General features: G+C 35.4%; 1 protein-coding gene across 1 annotated transcript in view; it reads left to right on the top strand.

Moving 5' to 3' along the window:
• Nucleotides 1-20,829, top strand: part of KDM5A (lysine demethylase 5A) — a 72,243-nt gene that overhangs the window by 28,604 nt on the left and 22,810 nt on the right. Inside the window, 11 exon segments of the mRNA XM_033116795.1 lie at nt 1,842-2,023; nt 3,155-3,317; nt 4,396-4,515; nt 7,272-7,466; nt 8,123-8,304; nt 8,661-8,785; nt 9,316-9,466; nt 10,756-10,870; nt 12,683-13,038; nt 16,910-17,048; nt 19,821-20,000. Of these exon segments, the coding sequence (XP_032972686.1) occupies nt 1,842-2,023; nt 3,155-3,317; nt 4,396-4,515; nt 7,272-7,466; nt 8,123-8,304; nt 8,661-8,785; nt 9,316-9,466; nt 10,756-10,870; nt 12,683-13,038; nt 16,910-17,048; nt 19,821-20,000 (1,908 nt within the window).

The raw sequence follows: 20,829 nt of genomic DNA, 5'->3' as shown, positions 1-20,829 counted from the left end.
TGAAATTTTCTATAATCAAAGTTTAAAAATATTTAAGATACATTTGTTTTAGTTTCCTTTTGACTATAAGATTAAATTCAAGCTTCTAAGTTTGAAATTTAAGATTAAATATACTATCTTTTTTCCTAGCCTTACTTCCTGTATTCCTGAGTATGACTATTCCCTTCACCAGCTAGAGTATATTCTGTCTCTCTGTCATTTACCTTCAAATTTTGTCTATCCTTTCAAGCTTTACTCATGTTCTTCCTTTTCCATGAACTTTTCTTAACAATGCAAACCCACGATGATTACTATTTTGTTGTCCTCTGAAGAACTATAGAATTTACTCTTTTGTCTGTATTTGGAATTTAACGTATAGTGCCTTATCTTGAAACTTTTTCTATGTAGGCCTGTCTCCAACTAGATTATTTTTATCAGCCAGCCAGCTGACCAACCAGCTAAAAAATGTATTGAGTAGTATTTTTTGAAAGCCTTTTTTTTTTTTTACGCCCTTTGAGTGTAAGTGTCGTATCTCTTTATTATTTTTTTTATTGAAATTCCTAGTTAAATCTATGTTGGACTTTATCCTCTGATACTTTTTTTTCCTTTTTTTTTTTTTTAAAGTTTATTGGGGTGACAATTATCAGTAAAATTACATAGGTTTCAGGTGTACAATTCTGTAATACATTATCTATATATCACATTGTGTGTTCACCACCCAGAGTCAGTTCTCCTCCTCTGATAATTACACTTTTATAGTTTCTGTTTGTCTAGTTACAGATTCAGTCTCTTCAGCTTTGTCATTGGCTGTTTAACCTCTTACGTTGAGGGTTTTATTTTCAAACTCTGTATTATAGAAAGTCTCAAATGTATAAAAGTAAACATAATAGTTTACTTCCCTCCCTCAGTACTTGGCATCCAGGTTCAACAGTTATGAACCTTCTAATGGGAGCCAGTTAGATTCTGCTGGCTGTTTCTACATTCAGTCATTGTGATACCACATATCCTCTGGAAAACTCACACTGCATTCTTGCAAGAATGGTAGTGAAAAAGGCAAATAACATCTCAGAATTAATTATAAAATAGTTGGACTTTGCAGGTCTTCTTAAATAGTCTTGGGCTTCCCAGACCCTGCTTTGAGAACTGTCCACAAGGATGATAAGAACTTTGAGTCTCTACCTCATATGTCTTTAGGAGTGGGTGTTTGAAATTTGAAACTCAGTGATAAGTGCTTATTAAATTCAGTTAGAAACCTCTATGAAAACAGACAACTGCTTTCCTTTTTTTCTGTCTGTATTCCCTTTCTTTGTTTCTGGAAACTGGGAATTCTTTTCTCTTTTGAATTCATCCATGAAACAGATGTTTTTGTTATTGTTACAATTTAATATTTCTAGGTGAGCTGATAGTGGGGGGTGGTCGTGGTGACTTGCAGTATTATCTGTCTTCAGTGTTGCCACAAATTCAGGATAATGTATCTCATTAGGTCCTCAGTATCTGGCACCGTTCTGAAAATAGTGATAGACATTTTGGGAAGTTATGCTACTGGGGATCAAGTAGAAATATAATAGTGATCTACTAAAATGAATCACTATTGATAAGCTAGGATGAGTAATAAAAAGCCTTGGTTATATGCTTCAGCATAAACGAGGTATCTGAAGTAAAGGGAAATCTATTATAAATAACACCTAGACAGCAGATAGGATTCACTATTTAGGTATATGTTAAATGTATTCAAGAGCAGGGAGCACAAACTCTGGATTAGATTGTAAATATGAAAGTTTTACTTTTTTTTTTGAAGACTCCCTTGAGATTTCTATTAAGCACTTGTCATTTCTGATACCTCATTTACGTTTTCTTTGCAGGAATATGCGCTTTCTGGTTGGAACTTGAATAACATGCCTGTTCTAGAGCAGTCTGTTCTTGCACATATCAATGTAGACATCTCTGGTATGAAAGTGCCATGGCTCTATGTGGGAATGTGTTTCTCGTCTTTTTGCTGGCATATTGAAGATCACTGGAGTTACTCCATCAATTACTTGCACTGGTATGTACAGTCTTTGTTAACAGCATACATACTTAGTAACCTTTTTAAAGATGTAGTAATATTAGGTGATATGGAGAGCTGAATTTCAAAGTATTTCCTATCCAAAAGTAGGACAATATATTGATGAAAGAAGTCTAAGTGGTCTAAGGATACATCTCACACACCTTCCCTTTTAAAGTATGTACATGCCCAGAGCCTAGAAGTTTAGACCAAATGAACACCTGTTTGGTATACATGAAAATTACTTTGGTATATCTTTTGATATGCAAAGTAGGACGTTAAAAGTTTATATACTGAAGATCTAACGAAATCTTTAGAATTTGAAATATTCAAATGATTTTTTCCTTTTAATAACATTTTCCCTAAAAATGCTTAAGTTACATGTGTATTCATTAAATTCTTTTGTTGACTTTTTGTATCTCACCCACAGCTTTTATTTACTTACCCAGTTCCTTGTCCAGGTTATTATTTTAACTAAATGATACTTTTTCTCTCCATTTGAAAATAATACTCAGATAACACAGGAAAATAATACTCAGATCACAGTGGAAAACTCGAGTGATTTTCTTTCTCTGCTTTAGTGCTGGGCTGTGTAATATGATAGCCTCTAACCACATGTGGCTATTTAAATTAGTTAAAATTAAGTAAAATTAAAAATTTACTCAGTTGGGTTTCAACAATTTCTAGCCTAGGCTTATTTCCTGGCATAGTAAAATTGAACTCAGTGAAGTTATGTAAAGGTATTCTAGAGAGCACTGACTTTTACTTTGATCATTGTGGAGGTAATTAGAATATACAATTCCTTCCTATGAATCAAGGAAGTATGTCAGTATCCTTTGGAACAGTGTGTATTTTTCATACAGTATCTTTCCTGTGTGCAGGTAGTATTTACTGACCCACCTTAAAGAGTTCATGTGTTTAGAATTACTTTTCTAATAGCAGTGATAAGTATGTATCTGTCTATCCATACGCTCTTACCTCCTATTATGAGATGGTTGGAACGCTTCAGGGCATGTAATCTGTGGCCATGGAACAAGACAAAGTTAATTGTAATTTAGTGGATTTGAATCAGAGACTCTTGCCTCATTGGTACCATGGTCTACCTAGCTAAACAGTGATTTCTTTTGCTAGGGGGGAGCCAAAGACATGGTATGGTGTGCCATCTCATGCTGCAGAGCAACTGGAGGAGGTGATGAGGGAGCTGGCCCCTGAATTATTTGAATCCCAGCCGGATCTTCTACACCAGTTAGTCACCATCATGAACCCCAATGTGCTAATGGACCATGGTGTGCCTGTGAGTCTTTGTGTCTCCCTTCAGTATTTTCAATTTAAAGTTATTTTAGCTTTTGATTAGATAGAATCACAACATATGCTTTGTTTTGTAACTGGATATAAAAGATCATATCACCTTCTAGCTAAATTAGATTCATATTCTGAAGGGAACAACATTTGATTAAGAAAGGGGTACTTTAAAGTATGAATCATACTTTATATATAGCTATCTATTAAAATAGCCTTGTTTTCAGTAAACAATTATATCCCGGTTTTTACAAAAATCTTAATTCTTTATTATCCACTATTTAATCAAAGTTTAAGCATTTTAAGTGGTAGTTTTAATAACTAATACTTTATCCTTTTAGAGATCATGTAAAGATTTCACAACTTTTTTTCATATAAGATGATGAAGTAAACATATATGAATACCTTTTCTACTTTTCCACTCAGTTTTGGAAATGATTAAATTTAAGCTACTAACATCTGATAAAGTATAAATTTAATAAGTTTGTTACATATAGTTAGATATTGTAATCTTAATGAGATAGTACATTAGTAGTAGTGCTACTTTGTCTTTAAGGAGTGAGTTTATACTAGAATCTGGGACTTTCCAAACACACTTCGTATTACCATAAAACAAGGTGAGATTCAGGAAAACTGATATTTGGGATGTCTCCATATTACATATGAACTAATCAATTACTTAGTTTCCAAAAAAATTAAGAGCAGCAAGTTCCATCCTTTACCTCTATTTACAACACAATGATACAAGGAATAAAAATTTCTTAATTGTAAAAATTTTATCAAGTTAGGAAACTGGTAGCTCAGTGGGAGTAATGTTTTCTCTTTTGAGAATTTCTTTTGGTGGCTAATTCTTGTCATGAATTATTATACCTTGTTATCAGTGACCATTTTAAGAAGGTGGAATTCTGGCTGCTGCTTAAACTTGATTAGCATCATCTGATGTGTGTAGATTAATGCTTTATTGTTTTTAAGTTTAGAAAATACTTCTGAAACTGACTGATGAAATCTGTCTCCCTTTTTTTTGTTGTTTTTATTTTGTTTTTTTTGTATCACTGTTCTCAATTTGCATTTAGGTGTACAGGACCAATCAGTGTGCTGGCGAGTTTGTTGTGACGTTTCCTCGTGCCTATCATTCTGGATTTAATCAGGGCTACAACTTCGCTGAAGCTGTGAACTTCTGTACTGCTGACTGGGTCTGTTCTATAGCAAGTAACTGTTGTACGTCTACTAACATCCCTGACAAATGCACCTTAGTTGCCATTTTCCTTAGTTGGGGAGGTTGGGTTCGTGAATATTTCAGTAGAGACTGGAGTGGCTGTGGTAATTTAGAAAGTTCAGTTGGAGTTCCCATTACAGTTTTTATTTGGAAGATTTTGTAGTTCTTCTGATTCACTCATTATTTTCCCCATCCTGTTTGAATTTTAAATGGTTAGTTGATATTTTCTGAATCTTTTCTCAGAGAATATGGTTCCTCTAAGGTCCTTGCTTTCTCTGAGCACTTTTGGATTTTGTAAAGATACCCAGATGTTTTCAAGAATTAATTCTACTGTATTTTCAAATATCTAGCTCTGTGACTTTTATTTAAAATAATATCTTTATTATTTCCTTCTGATGGATAATTAGGTTATTTTATTCTTCCTGCCATTTTATGTTTTCTATATTCCCTTTTTAAAAATCTATTCTAAAGAGTAACTAGTATTTAGATATCTGTGGGCTCTACTTCTGTGTAAATGATGCCAGTGATTATTATTTTGCTTTTGTATGAGGTAGTTACCAAAAAAATAATTAGTTATAATTATGTCATATTGGTTGGGAAAAGACTGCAAATTTATAATACACTCTTTGCCTTTAACTTTCTTTTAGTGATAGTTTTTGCCACCTCTCAACATTTGGGGGGATATTCTTTAGTAATACTGGATCTTATGTTTTCTGTGGGTGCCTTAATTAAATTTCATGATTCACCATTTTTTTTTCCTTGGCTAATGAATGAAATGATATAATGAACAATCTTATTTGATGTAGTAATTTTAAACTTTCTTAAGCTTAGGAAGCAGCAAGAGCGAGACCAAACTTAGGACTTTGCCTTGGGCTTACGCTCTATTTTTAAAAATTCAGCTAACATTTGTTAAGTGTTTATGATTACTTGCTCTTTGGCAAGGTGTAGGGTGGGAAATGGAGATTCAGAAATGAGTTAGAAATGGCTTCTCCCTTTAATGTGTTCACTACTATTGATGTTTGATCTTGGGCAGCTTTTATTTTTTTACCTTTCTTTTTCAATTATAGTTGACATTCTGTATTATTTTATATTAGTTTCAGGTGTACAGCATAGTGGTTAGACATTTATATAATTTATGCAGTGATCTCCCTGGTAAAATCTAGTACCCACCTGGCACTATACATCCTTGGGCAGCTTTTTAAACTTGGGCCTGTTTTTTTATCTGGTATGTAAAGATGCTAAGATTCACTTAATAATCTTGAACAAGTGAAATGATATATGTGAAAGACCTGGATACTCTTGAGAAGAAGAGTATGTTATAAATGCAAAGTTATGTCAGCCTTATATCTAGAATAAAATGATAGTACTAATTTTTATAAGCCACAATGGATAATCAGCTCTGTTTTATGTGGCTTCCTCTCATATTGTAATAATTGAGAACTGTATATCTCACAGCTTTGTTTTCTCTTACTTGCCCTTGTATTAAGGCCATATGAGTAATGTTTGAAGAGTAAATATGTAAAAATCAAATGAAAGAGTTGTATATCATTAATAGACAAATACTTTCTTATCATAAGTTATATATATATTTTCTTGGGAAATACTTTTTTCTTTGGAAGAGTATGGAAATACTGGTTTATTCAGAGATAGTTTCATACTCCTGAACTGTGATTCCTGTTATTCCTTTCTGAAAATGGAGGTGAATTCTGGAAGGTTCTTAACGGTCCATTTTCTTATTTTTTCTATTGTACATACAGTTTTCAAAGACAAACAAAAACTCTTTTTAGCCACATAAATTTTTCAACTAGAGTGTAGGAAAGAAGTTGGCAAGAGAGAAAGAGAGAGAGAGTGTGTATAGTATAGCTAGTATTTTCATTTGGTTTAAAACTTGATAGTTAAAGAAATTTTCAATATTTAACTCATGGAATGTATCTGTTGATTTATGAAAAGTGATCATTTAGTGACTTATTTCACTTTGGGAAAAGCAAGTATATAATCGCAAGATCTATTCTGAATTTGTATTTATTGTAGGCCAGACAGGTTTTTTGTTTTTTCAAGGAGTGTGCAGCTCACAGTGGCCCATGTGGGGATCGAACCGGCAACCTTGGTGCTACCAGCACCACACTCTTAACCAAGTGAGCTAACCGGCCACCCCCAAGTCAGGTTGTTTTTAAAAGAATTCCTAAATGCAAAAATCTAAATCATCTTTTGCTTTGGTCCTTATAAAAAAAATTAAGTCAGTGTGACTTGCTTAAGTAGTACTCCCCCATCTCTCCCTTCTGCCCTCCTTTCCTTCGTTCTTTCTGTTTTACTTCTAATAACATCTGTGGAAATGTCAATGCTGAATATGTCCGCCGAACCCTTTTTAGCCTGACTTTTTTTTTTCTTTTTCTCATAAGGGTAGCCTTGTGTTAGACTGAAAGATCTAAAAGAGTTTGCTACCTCATTTATGTATATCAAGGAACTTGTACTTCTTGATGTAGATAATGAGTAGCAAGTCAGCAGCTTATGCCTGAAGCTCAGGATCTAAAAATTAAGGGAATTTTCTGTAGGAAGTCCTTTGAAATTCCTGCTGGGCCATGAAGGTTTAATATTTACACTTGCCCTTTATATTCAAATGGTGTTTGTTATTCTGTCTTCTTTACAATAAAGGAGAGGATCTGGCGGGTAAATATAGATTCTGTTCTGGAATATGCTATAAGAAAGTAATTTAATTCGAGACTCTTGTTTCAGTTGCCAATTGGACGACAGTGTGTCAATCATTACCGACGATTAAGGCGCCATTGTGTCTTTTCACACGAGGAACTCATTTTCAAAATGGCAGCAGATCCAGAATGCTTAGATGTAGGGCTGGCTGCCATGGTGTGCAAAGAATTGACTCTCATGACTGAAGAAGAGACACGATTAAGGGAGTCTGTTGTACAAATGGTGAGTTTGCCGAGCACATTTCCTGTATTTGCTATTGCTTATGGAATGTGAAAAATTTAAACATATAGAAGAATTCATTTTCATCTTTGATCCCTTTAGAAGTTGAATGCAAAAATCACTAGTTTGGAAAACGTTTCATATTTTTAGACTTGCTATTTTGGTTTCAAGTTGAAAAAGTATTTTTTTTAACTTTTTTTAAAAATTTTTCATTGGGGAATATTGGGGAACAGTGTGTTTTTCCAGGGCCCATCAACTCCAAGTCATTGTCCTTCAATCTAGTTGTGGAGGGCACAGCTCACTGGCCCATGTGGGAATCGAACCGGCAACCCTCTTTTTAAGAGCTTGCACTTTAACCAACTGAGCCATCCGGCCAACCGTCCCTGGCTATTTTGACCTTTGTAATAACTTCCTTGCATTGTTAAAATAGTTTTATCAGTCAGATGTGCATTCCTAGACACCAAGTTTTAGTCTTCCCCACTTAAAAAATATTAGTAATGATTATTTTTAGAAAATATTTTGATGATGTGCCATTGTACCTCCCATGTTTATATCTTAACTCAGAGATTTACCTGTAAGAAAAAATACATAATAAATTAAGTTAATTGCTGCTTGAAAGACTAGAAAGACTTGATCTTATGACATAAATTGTATTTCAGGGTGTCCTGATGTCAGAAGAAGAAGTGTTTGAACTTGTCCCTGATGATGAGCGACAGTGTTCAGCATGCAGAACCACATGTTTTCTCTCTGCTCTCACTTGCTCCTGTAATCCTGAGCGCCTTGTGTGTCTCTACCATCCGGCTGATCTGTGCCCCTGCCCCATGCAGAAGAAATGTCTTAGGTATCCAGAAGTTTCTCGTGCAACTTGCATTACCTTCTTTTAAACCCCAGTATTGATGCTGCTCTCTGTAAGTCCTTCTCTGTGTCTCGGCTGGTGCCTCCTTACTCGAGGACCACTCCTTTAAATTTGGCTCTCAACTTGGCAGCAAAAATCAGTTCTTTACCAGTTGATTTCACATGTCCTTGTCTGCCCCTGTGGTGGAACTCTGGCTTTGTTGATTTTCTCTATTTGTACAGGATCCCATTCTTCGGGCTGTTATACTCTCCTTAAGCTGATTATACATAAATTTAATTGACTTTCAATTTGTCAGTGTTTGAAGTTTTTATTTCCATGTTTTTTGTTTGTTTTGTTTTTAGATATCGCTACCCATTAGAGGACCTCCCTTCTCTGCTATATGGTGTGAAAGTCAGGGCACAGTCCTATGACACGTGGGTCAGTCATGTTACAGAAGCATTATCTGCCAACTTCAACCACAAGAAAGGTTAAGTCTCCTCCTTTAGTTTGTATACACTGGAAATTGTTTTCACTTTGAAAGAGGCCTTGTTTTATGTGTTTTGCTCCATTAAGCAAAAATCCTAGGCTTCATATGATATTTGAGACTAGTGGATTAGTTGATTATAGTCCTAATTTTTTATTTGAGAATCTTTTTTTAAGTGAAAAAAATTGATATATATATATATATGTGTGTGTGTGTGTGTGTGTATATATATATATAAAATAGGACAGATAACTAATTTGCAGTAGATGCATATTTTAGGAAGCCATTGTTACAGTGGACTAACATTAAAGACTTACTGAGATAGAGAAATTGCCTTACCTGAGAGACATTGTCTATAAGGATGAGGAATAAGCACCTGGTCATAAAGTTTTATTGCGTTGGTGAGATTTTGCACAGCTGCAGTGTGTTTTTGCTAATAGGTTGATGACTCCCTTGAGAGAGGTTGGTGAAGATTTTTAAATGACTTTTTATATCTGTGGTCATAGTATGTGGCTTTTTATTTATTTTTACAGATTTGATTGAATTACGAGTAATGCTGGAAGATGCTGAGGATAGGAAGTACCCAGAAAATGATCTCTTTAGAAAACTCAGGGACGCTGTAAAAGAAGCTGAGACCTGTGCTTCTGTGGCTCAGCTGCTTCTGAGCAAAAAACAGAAACACAGGTAAGACTAAGAAGAGTTTAATTCTTCAGTGGTTTTCTGCTTTTTTCACAGTAAAAGCCAAAATTTTAACCGGCCAGTGAGGTCCTGCATTATCTTTGACCTCTTGTGGCCATGTCCGTCCCTCCTCTGGTAATGACCTCATTTATCTCCTGCGCCGCTGCTTTCTTGCCCCACTCTGCAGTCCTCTTCCCCGTAGTGTTCATGCGCACCAGTGTTCCTGCTTCGGGCCCTCACACTTGCTCTTTGCTCCGTGTGGACTTACCGTCCCCTGATATCCAGGTGGCTTGTTCCCTCACTTCTTTTAAGTCTTTTTTCAGATTCCACATTCTTCTAGAAGCCTTCTCTGACAACCCTTTGTAAAATTGCAACCTTCTTATTCTTCTTTTCTGCTTTGTTTTTCTCCTAGCCCTGTCACTTGTTGATACACTAATTCACTTATTTATTGTCTGTCTCCTCCTTTCTTGCCTAGCCCCACTAGAGTGTTTGATAGACTAGAATGTCATGAATTTTTATCCTTTTTTTTCATTGCTGTATTTTTTGTTCTTAGTACAATGCCTGGCACATAGTAGGTGTGCAATAAATATTTGAATAAATTTACAATATTACAGGCTGAGGGTAGGTTGTAGCAAAGAGTAATAATCTTCGTGGATGTAGAGGAAGCTGTTACTAAGGAGTATAGAAGAATGCATCCTTGATTTAATGTGTTACATTTTCTGTGGTATCATTTCATATTCATTCCATTCCTTGTATCTGAATGGCTTTTTCTATAGCAATTCACATTAGGTTTTAAATTACTTTGTGCATTTTTTATCTAACATTTCATCTGAAAACTTTCCTTAGAGACATTGATCAGCAAATCTTCACCAGTCATTGGGTCACTGACCCCCTTAGAAATCTGGTGAAAGCTTAGGAACCCTTTTTTAGGTAAATGCACATACAAACAAAATTTTGAATCAGTTTCACAGAGGATTTATTGTCTCCTAAGCCAGGTTAAGTGCCTTGTTTCTCATTTTAATCTTCTTGAGATAGAGGATTCTGTTTTATCAATGAACGTAATACTTTACTGTGAGGAATTTATTGAATATTTGAAATATATAATACTTGTTAGCTTGGAAGAACTATAATTTGGAGAGATGAATCTTTAATCATTAACTAACGAGCTAAAAACCAAATTTAGAAGTGATCATCATTGCAAGGGGAATCCTTTAAATACTAGTATTCTTAGAAGCCCCTTTAATATCAGAAGGATCGTGAATTTTTCTTACTTATGTCATATTATTTTACATCAGGCAGAGCCCAGATAGTGGGAGGACTCGGACCAAACTGACAGTGGAAGAATTGAAGGCCTTTGTCCAACAACTTTTTAGTCTCCCTTGTGTCATCAGCCAAGCTCGACAAGTAAAGGTGGAGTATTACATTCTTTTCTTGGGTAATATCCTTTGTAGTATGCGCTATGGTTTTGGGCAAACAGAATAGAGCGTTTAGACTAGTTTTTTTGTTCTGTTTGTTTCTTTTCTCACTTAAGTGCTGCTACTTAAGATTTTTTTAGTAGTCGGTAAGAATTTCTTGATTTCTTTCTTAGCCTGTAATTCCTCCTTTAGTATTCTGGAGTTAAAACTAGCTTAGAGTTTTCTTTTCTGTATTAATTTTAGGTCAGAAACCCCATTTAACTTAGGTATAACTGAAACACACGAAATTGGTTAAAAGAATCTGAATGTATCAGTGAGTTTTTACTTAATAAGCTTTTAAAAAGGCAGAGCTCTGAAATTACCAGGGCCCTAATGGTTTAATGAATATGTAAAATCCAAAAAGTATATATCAAATATAGTAATTTGCATAGTTAGTAATCTTTTGATAGTTTGTGGTGTGTTTTTGTGATTTGGTGGTGGGTAGGTTATCTAAAATGGTTTTTATCAGGGTTATCAATTTGTGTTTTTGTCTTATTCTGTGTCATAAGAGCATTTTGATAGTTGACCATACTTTCCTTCCTGAGAGATTTTTCTCCTCTAAACATCTGTGACACCACACTCTGGTTTTCTTATACAATTCCTTCTCTTTACTCTTCTTTGATGATTGTTTTCTCCTTGGCTGGAGTCTCAACCCCTTTTTTACTCTTGGTCCTAATATCTTATTTCTCGAGTCACATTAAGTATTACCTATATCCTGTTGAGTCCCAGATCTTCAGCTCTAACTGCCTTTGTTCTTTTCCAAGACTTGAACATCTAGTCGTATACATTTCTCTTTGGCAGACTAAGGCATCTTAAAAGCCTTTTAATGAATCAAAATCCTTGATTCCTTTATTTCCCTTATACGCTACACCCAATGTCTATAAACAAGTGTTGCTATTATCTCTAAAATGCATCCTAAAGCATATCATTTGTCATCAGCTCCATTGCTTAAACCATGTTCTAAACCGCAGCCTCTTAACTGGTCTCCCTTCTGCTCTTGTCCATGACAGTTCATTTTCATTTAGTACCCAGAGTGATTGTGTGAAGTATAAATCAAATCATATCACTTCCCCATGGTTAAAAATCCTCCAGTGGTTCCCCAAAGCCATTAGAATGAAATCCAAACTTAGAATCTACAGTCCCTTGTCTACTTTTCTCTCCCATCATCCACTTTGGAACAAGACACCAAGCTCATTTCTATTTAAAAGCTTTTGCAGTTATTATTTGTCGTGTCTGAATTGCTCTTTACGCAGCGTTTCATAAGGTTCCCACATCTACCTTCTCATTTTTGTTTCGGTTCATCTGTCTTCCAGATGACCATTGCAAAATAATATGTGCCCCCTTCCAGTCATTCTCTATTGTGTTGCCCTATTTCATTTTCCTGGCACTTAAACTAACATTTTATTCATGTATTCAGGGGCCACTTACATTGAAATGTATGTTCCTTGAAGACAAGGACTTTGTATGTTTTGTTTGATACTGTGTCCCTAGAACAGTGCCTGCCTGCATCTAAGTCAGCAGTCATTAAATATTTTTAAATTAATCATATTTTAAAAGTAGGAATGTGTAAGTCATTACAGAGAAGCATATTTATGCCCTTCACTATCGTATCTATTTGGTACTATGGTGGTGAGATTATTAGATGGTCTAGAATTTGATAGTTCTATCAAAACTGTGTCTATTCTGTTGCCTATCAAATATGTATATTACATACTCATTCTGTGTCTTTTAAATTTACTTCTTATTTTTATTCTTTTGATCTTTTCAGAATCTGCTTGATGATGTGGAAGAGTTTCACGAACGTGCGCAAGAGGCCATGATGGATGAAACCCCAGATTCTTCCAAACTCCAGCTGTTAATAGACATGGGCTCTAGTCTCTATGTGGAGTTACCTGAATTAGCCCGACTAAAGCAAGAGCTACAACAGGCTCGATGGTTGGATGAAGTGAGACTGACTCTGTCAGATCCACAGCAAGTCACTTTGGATGTCATGAAGAAATTGATAGACTCTGGGGTGGGGTTGGCACCCCACCATGCTGTGGAGAAGGCCATGGCTGAACTACAGGAGCTCCTTACAGTCTCTGAGCGATGGGAGGAAAAGGCTAAGGTCTGCCTACAGGCAAGGTGAACACATATGTTGGTGACTGTTGCCTGTTTAATAACTAAGAGAGTAGAACGGGAGGAGGAACAGAAGGGTCTGTTTCATTAAGTATTTATTTAAATGTTTTGTGCCTTCCCTGATCAGTCAGTAAGTTATCAAATGAGTCTGCATGTAGATAGTTTTAAATTTTATGTGCATACTATATGCAGAGTACTTTGTTAGGTACTTTAAGTGATATCAGGTGGTATTTTGTTTAGAGCTTTCCATTACTGATATTATTGCTAGGAGCTAAGAAATATAAAGCTTATTACACTATGTTATTAACTGAGAGGTACAGAACAGTGCTGTAGGAATTCAGAAGAGGAGAGATGATTGTTAGCTTGGGTGGTCAGAAGACAATCTTGAGAGAAAAGTAAGAACTTAGGTAGATTCTTGAAGAATGAATAGGATTGAAACGTGGGGGAGGGAAGGGAAATGTCATAAGCTAAGTTTAAGGAATACCTAGGGTATATTCATGTGACAAGTTAAATGGGCTTTATTGGAGCGGAGGATTTATGCAGGAAAGTAATGAGAGGCAAGCATCAGGCATGAGAATGTTAAGCAGGAGAATTAGCATTGGTACCCCTTTGGATTTCTGAGTTGTAAGTAAAGCATTCATCATATTTGACTGCATATATATCAGCTAATTTGGCTGTAATGTTCTTTTCAGCGGCTAAGGTTAGTATTTATATAATTTCTATTGTGAGGATGAGGAAACTGATTCATAGAGAGATCACATAGTTATTAAATAACACAGCTCAAATGTAAAACCTTTCCATTTTATTCCAGAGTCTCTATGTACTTACTTATTTTGAATGGATTTGGTAGGGGGAAAAAATTCTTTGATTGTTTAATCAGCATAATTCTTCTCAGCCAAGAAAATACTCCGTATTTTGCTCTGCAGATGCTATGGAGAATATATACTATATTCATAGCTTCTTATCCAAAATGTTCAAATTATTCTGTGTCTTCAGATTCATGACAGTTAATTCCAGGAGGTGGGAGTATATCAAATGGGAAAAACTAAGTAACTTTGGAGTGCAAAACATGGTTTGCATTCCAAATATTATTTGTATATCTGATGCAACTGATCATAGTCTGAATGAAACTTTTTTGGTAATAATATTTGAAAACTCTTTTTTCCATTTTCCTACACTTAGTCACCAGTTTTGGGTGATTTTGCCTCCCAAATGTCTTTCATATGTATCTTTTTCAATTCCATTGTCACTGACCTAGTTAGAGTACTCATCTTTCCCCTTGACCATCACAATTCAGTGAGTATTTACAGAGTACCTACTACATGCCAGGCATTAATTCTAAGTGTTTTGCAGGCAGTAGGGGAAAAGACACACGGGGTCCCAGCTTTAAAATATTAGCGCCAACATTCTGGTGGGGAGAGAGAGTTGCGTAAGTGAAGGAATGAATAAATTTCAAATATTTAATGTCATGAAAAAAATAAAATTGGTAAAGAAGAAGAGGGTGATGGCATCGGTGGGAATAGTGGGAAATAGAATCTTCCCCTTTTCTAACTGCCCAAATCACCTTTCTGAAACACATCCTTAATATTCGTCATTTCTTAGCGTTGGTTAACTGCTGACCATTCTTTTCTTGATATCCTCCTCTTTGCATTTGACCTTCTCTCTCTGACTCTTAAATAATGGCTTTCCTCAAGATTCTGGCCTAGACCGCTTCTTTGCTCATTTTGTACATCTCCCTGGAAATTGCATCTAACTTTTTGTCTCCATTTACCATCTTTACGCTGATTAACTCCAAATTCTCATCTATAACATAGATATTTTTTTTTATAGATACCATCTGCCTTTTAGATAATTCCATTGGATATCCCATCAGTACCTTAAATTCCTATATCCAAAATTAACTCCTTCCCATAATCTCTTCCTTTGTTCCTTTTTTCTTTGAAGTGTACCATCTTTCACTCATTTGAACAAGCCAGTACTTTGGAAATTAACCTTGACCCCTGCCTTCCATTTCCTTACCCTCAAACTTAGTTAACTACCAACTCATGCTGATTCTGTTTCCTCGATGTTTCTTTCTTTCTTTTTGTCTGGGCTGCTATCGTATCTGGTCTGGGTTATAGCAACAGGGTGAGATCATAGATCTCACCCCTTTCTAATCTATTGTTCACAATGCAACTAGTATTTTCCTAAAATACAGGTGTGACTATCTGACTCTCTTATTAAAGTCCTTCATTGTTTCCCATTTCCCTTGGGATGAAGTTCAAATTCCTTAAGCTGATTTATAAGCCAAGCTGTAATCTAGCCCCTTGCTTAAATAGCTAGCCTCATCCCTTGCCATTCTTCCTCTTGCATTCTATGTTCCAAACATGGTGACTCCCCACCGCCACACACACACATCAGTTCCTCAAATGTGCCATGTTCTTTCTTGTCTTTGTACCTTTTGCCCTCCTATGAACGGTCTACTCTGTGCTCATCTCCTGTGGTGCACCTCTACCACCCTTCCCTCCTCCTGGCCCTAGGTTTCCTGACTGATTCCGATTCAAAAAGGGTAAGAAAGCTTAGGGATCACTTCTGGGAATCCTTCCTTCACCTGCTAGTCAGTCAGGCCCTCCTAGTATATATCCTGACAGTATCTTTACTTTCCTCTATCATTGCACTTACAGTGCATCATAACTCCTTATTAATAATCCCTCCACGAGATTAAAAAGTTTCATGAGGCAAGGACTCTGTCACTTGTGTGCATTAATCTCTAGGACCTAGCACAGTGCCTGGCACGTAGTAGGATTTCATGGATGATTACAAAACTTTTCCTATCCTCAGTAACTTCCCATTGCTTACATAGCAAAATTCATGGCTCTCAAGACAAGACCTCCTAATCAGTTTGCATCTTTCTTTCCTGCCAAATCCCCCTACTTCTTGCTTTTTACTCCTTCCCTCCCATTGGATCTTCACACCGATCCCTCATCTTCAACTAGTACCAACTCACGTTTCTCTTTGTCTTTGTTTATTATATTCCTGTATATTTTTTTTCCTTTAACCTTTCACTTGACAAAATCACATTTCTTAAGGGCCTAGCTCAAAGCCTTTCTTTATCCTCCTAGGCAGAATTAATCACTACCTTTAATAGTAGTGAGCCTGTGGTAATTGTTCTTAGTGCCCAGTACTGTTCTTACCTTGTTCTCTGATTAGTTGAGGATAAAGGTCTATATTTTATTCATATTTGTGTAACTAGGTGTTAATGAATATAGTTGAATTAAATGTACATAGTCAACGTTAATAAATTTCTAGACTATTGCTTTCTACATTGCTATCTAATATATATTTGACAATTTCAGGTACTGTGGAGAACTAAAGTAGAGGAAATTTAGTATAGTGAAGAGCATGGGATCTAAGACATGTGTGTTTTAGCTGTGCACATTTATACATTAAATGACTTTGGGGAAAATAATTCCCCAAAAATAAGACCTAGCTGGACAATCAGCTTTAATGCGTCTTTTAGAGCAAAAATTAATATAAGACCCAGTCTTATTTTACTATAAGACCAGGTATGATGTAATATGATACGATATGGTATATATGATATGGTATGATATAATATACCAGGTATAATATGATATAATATAATATAGTAATAGTATAATATAAGACCAGATCTTAACATTAATTTTTGCTCCAAAAGACGCATTGGAGCTGTTTGTCCGGCCAGGTCTTATTTTCAGGGAAACATGGTAGTTACTTTGCCTTCCTCATAGGATTGTGGTAAGAATTAAATGAAATCATGTATATGAAAGTTCTCTACACATTCTAAAATGTTATGTAAATGTTAGTAGCAGTTTGACTTTTCCTCATGCATCAGCCTCATTTTTATATTTTTTAGACCACGGCACAGCGTGGCTAGTTTAGAAAGCATCGTGAATGAAGCTAAGAACATTCCAGCCTTTCTACCCAATGTGTTGTCCCTGAAAGAAGCCTTACAAAAGGCTCGAGAATGGACAGCTAAAGTGGAAGCTATTCAGGTAAGGAGCCTTTAGAATTATCCTACCATTTATATAATGCTGTTTCACAGATGAATCCTTTAAGCCTTTAATTTTTTAGAATAGAATAACCATGATAAAATAATTGCACTACTTAAAATTCACTTGTTGTTCCATCTGATTTTATAATTCAAAATATATACTAGCTATTTAAGCATTACTTGTTTCTCTTGACTCCCTGCTGTAAAAGGTGATGGAATTAGCTATTTATTTAACTCTGAGCAGTAGGGAGTTTATACCTTGCTGTATTCTTTGAATCTTTTGTCATATGCACAAATTACTTTTTAAATAAGAGGCAGAAAAAGCAAATGAAATTAACATATGCCGAATACCAAATATTCATGGTACTATTCTAGTTGTTTGGGAGCAGAAATGTAAAGCAAGGGTGTAAAGATAGGACTCGGGCTCTCAGAAGAGCATATTCTCTCGTTGGAGAGACATGTATATTTGTAATTCAAAACAGAATGAAATAAGTGCTAGACAGAGATGAAAGTATGGTTGAATACATAATATTTCTTCTGAATTATAAAAACCATTCTTCTGAATTATAAAAACCAAGCAGCATTTACAGTGTTCAGTATATAAATACTCTTTATTATAGAACTATACTCAGAAAAAGGAAACCAGCTCTCTTCTACTGAACTGCTGCACCAAGAAAGAACATATTCTAGGTGTCAAGTTCTAATGACTTCTTTTTTACTTTCCCTTCAATTGACTTTTCCTGGGACCTGCTTAGCTGCAACTCTTTCTTGCTATTTTTAAAAATTATTTCTGTTTTCATCAGGACAGCTCCTCTGTTTGTTTCATCTTTGACCTATTTCAGGCAATTGGTTGTCCTCAAAATGTCTGATAATCCTTAGTTAGCTGTTTATTTATGACTGAAGGACTAAGTCAGCAAATACAGGTAGCTGTCATGTGTTTCCTCTGTGGTTTTGAAGGACTTTTTGTCCACCAAACTCTTCTTTTCAGTAGGACGACTGATTAGTAGACTCGAAGTAAGTGGACAGCTTCTGTTCACAGGCGAACTCTTTAGGATAGCTTAGGAGCAGGCTTTGTCTAGGCTTAGAACATCACAAGATGTTCTGTGGTTAAATGGTTATAGTTGGGCACAAGAGGGAGTACTAATCAATGTGGTTTTTCTTGACCCTGTCTGAATCTGAGTTTTCTATTTTCTTTCAATTAGCTGTCGGTTCTTATTCTAATACTATGGTGATTCAGTTATACCATTACAATGCCTTAGGGCTAAAACCTTCTTACGTACTATTCTTTTAAATAAAAGTTTCTTGCCTATGTATTTTTTCACATGTTTCAGTATAACTTTTAAAATGAATTTGTAGGCAGATAAGTCAGTTAATACATGGGAAATAACCTTTTAGTATAATGTCAATATTTAGCACATAATACTATGCCTTTCCTTCAGAGCCTCTGAGTAACATTGAATGTTATGGGAATATAGACAGTTTCTTACAGGAATACTTTCATGTCTTGTCTGCTAGGGGATTCATCCAATCCAAGATATCACTCTGAATTATTGTCTGCAGGTTGCCAACCCACTTCAGGTGTTCTTGCCAAGACCCTGGAATGGATTACATGTTAACCCTCTCACCTGAAATGATTCAGTTATTTAGTAAATTTAAAGCAGTATGTAAGTTCTAAAAACAGTGACTTCCTTACATGGAAATACTGAAACATTGTGACTTAGAGGGAAAATACCTATTCTCATCTGTGTTTGTATAACATAAATTGGAGGTGGTTATTAGAACTAAAATACTGCATTATAGTTGTTGGAAAAATTGTGAAAGAGTTTGAAACGGGCAAAGAGATGTCCTTTAAGTGGAATACTGGATGTGGTCTAGTGGACACTCCATAATTAGCTGATTCTAGGAGTGTATGCCTTACATTTTCTTTGACGAAGCTATTTTACAGCTGTCAGTTATTAAAAAATGATAGCAATACAAATGAATTATGTCCGTAGAAAGTCAATTAAGTTTGTCTTTGGATATGGAACAATTGATTTCCACACTGTAGAAAAGATAATTGCATTGTCCTGTATGACATTAAGCATCTGTTTCCATCTATTAGCAAATTCCTCTCCTCATTCCTAATTACGTACCTACCGTGTTTCCCCAAACATAAGACCTAGTCTGACCATCAGCTCTCATGCATCTTTTGGAGCAAAAATTAATATAAGACCCGGTCTTATTTTACTATAAAATTATATTATACCCAGTCTTATATAAGACCCGGTCTTATCTACTATAATATAAAACCAGGTATGATATGATATATAATATAAGACCGGGTCTTACATTAATTTTTGTTCCAAAAAGACACATTAGTGCTGATCGTCCGGCTAGGTCTTATTTTTGGGGAAATATGGTATGTCTATTCTTTAGATTGTGTTTTGAATTAGTTTTTACATCTTACTGGTCCCCTCATTGATTAATAAAATTAAAATCTTTGCCAATGTGAATTTACAGAAACGATTTTTAAAATTAAATTTATTGGGGTGACATTGGTTAATAACATAAGTTTCAAGTGTACAATTCTATAATACATTATATATTGCATTTACACAGAGTTTTTATTAATAAAAGACATTGATAGCTCTATTAATTGAAGAGATACAATTAGGATTAATTAATAATGTTTGATTAAAAAACAGTCTGAACTCTTTGTGAGGTCTTCTGACAACATATTGCCAGATTGCATAAGAAAATGCAAATCGTGTGAAAATGTATTTTTGTTTTTCAGAGTGGCAGCAACTATGCTTACTTGGAGCAGCTGGAGAGCTTGTCTGCCAAAGGGCGCCCTATCCCTGTGCGTCTTGATGCATTGCCCCAAGTAGAATCCCAGGTAGCAGCAGCTCGGGCATGGAGAGAACGGACTGGACGTACCTTTCTTAAGAAGAATTCTAGCCATACATTGTTACAGGTAGAGAACAGTTTACTTTATATATACATTCTTCAACACCCTTATCAGAAGGTAGCAATGTTATTGATGGGGTTTGTTTTCACTTTATCTGGTCATGGTTATACAAGTGATTCCTGTTAGGTAGTATCAAATGTTGACCAAAAATTGGAGCTTTAGGCAGACTTATTTCCAGTTCATCTTGTGCTGTGTCCAGAAAAAGCAATCAGCCTGGATCTTAGCCTGTTGTTAATGGACTCTGTCACTGAAAGATTTTATTTCTCAGAAGCACAAATTTAAATACTCATTATCCTGTTCATCCTGAGCATTTAAACATACCGTTTCCCCGAAAATAAGACCTAGCTGGACCATCAGCTCTATTGCGTCTTTTGGAGCAAAAATTAATATAAGATCTGGTATTATATTATAGTATATTAATTATATAGTATTTATATCATAAAGACCTGGTCTTGTTTTAATATAAAATTATATTAAAATATATTAAAATTTATATTAAAATAAGACCGGGTGTTATATTAATTTTTCTCCAAAGGACACATTAGAGCTGATGGTCCGGCTAGGTCTTATTTTCGGAGAGACACAGTGGAACTTAAGAGCATAGGCTTTGGAATAAGATGATTTCATGTTTGAGGACAGCCTCCCTAAGGACTAATCGTGTGTCTTTGGGCAAGTTGTTTCCTTTCTGAGCCTCAGTTTCACTTGTTTGTAAAAGACAGGTAACACTACCTACTTCCAAGGGTGTTTGTGAGGATTGAGTTAGATCATGTGTATAGAGTCCTTAAGAAAGTGCCTAGGACTGGGTGGGTGGTCGATTAATGGTCCCTTCTATTAT

The sequence above is a fragment of the Rhinolophus ferrumequinum genome, chromosome 10 (genome assembly GCF_004115265.2).
Source record: "Rhinolophus ferrumequinum isolate MPI-CBG mRhiFer1 chromosome 10, mRhiFer1_v1.p, whole genome shotgun sequence".
NCBI lineage: Eukaryota > Metazoa > Chordata > Mammalia > Chiroptera > Rhinolophidae > Rhinolophus > Rhinolophus ferrumequinum.
This window is presented reverse-complemented; position numbering and strand designations above follow the sequence as displayed.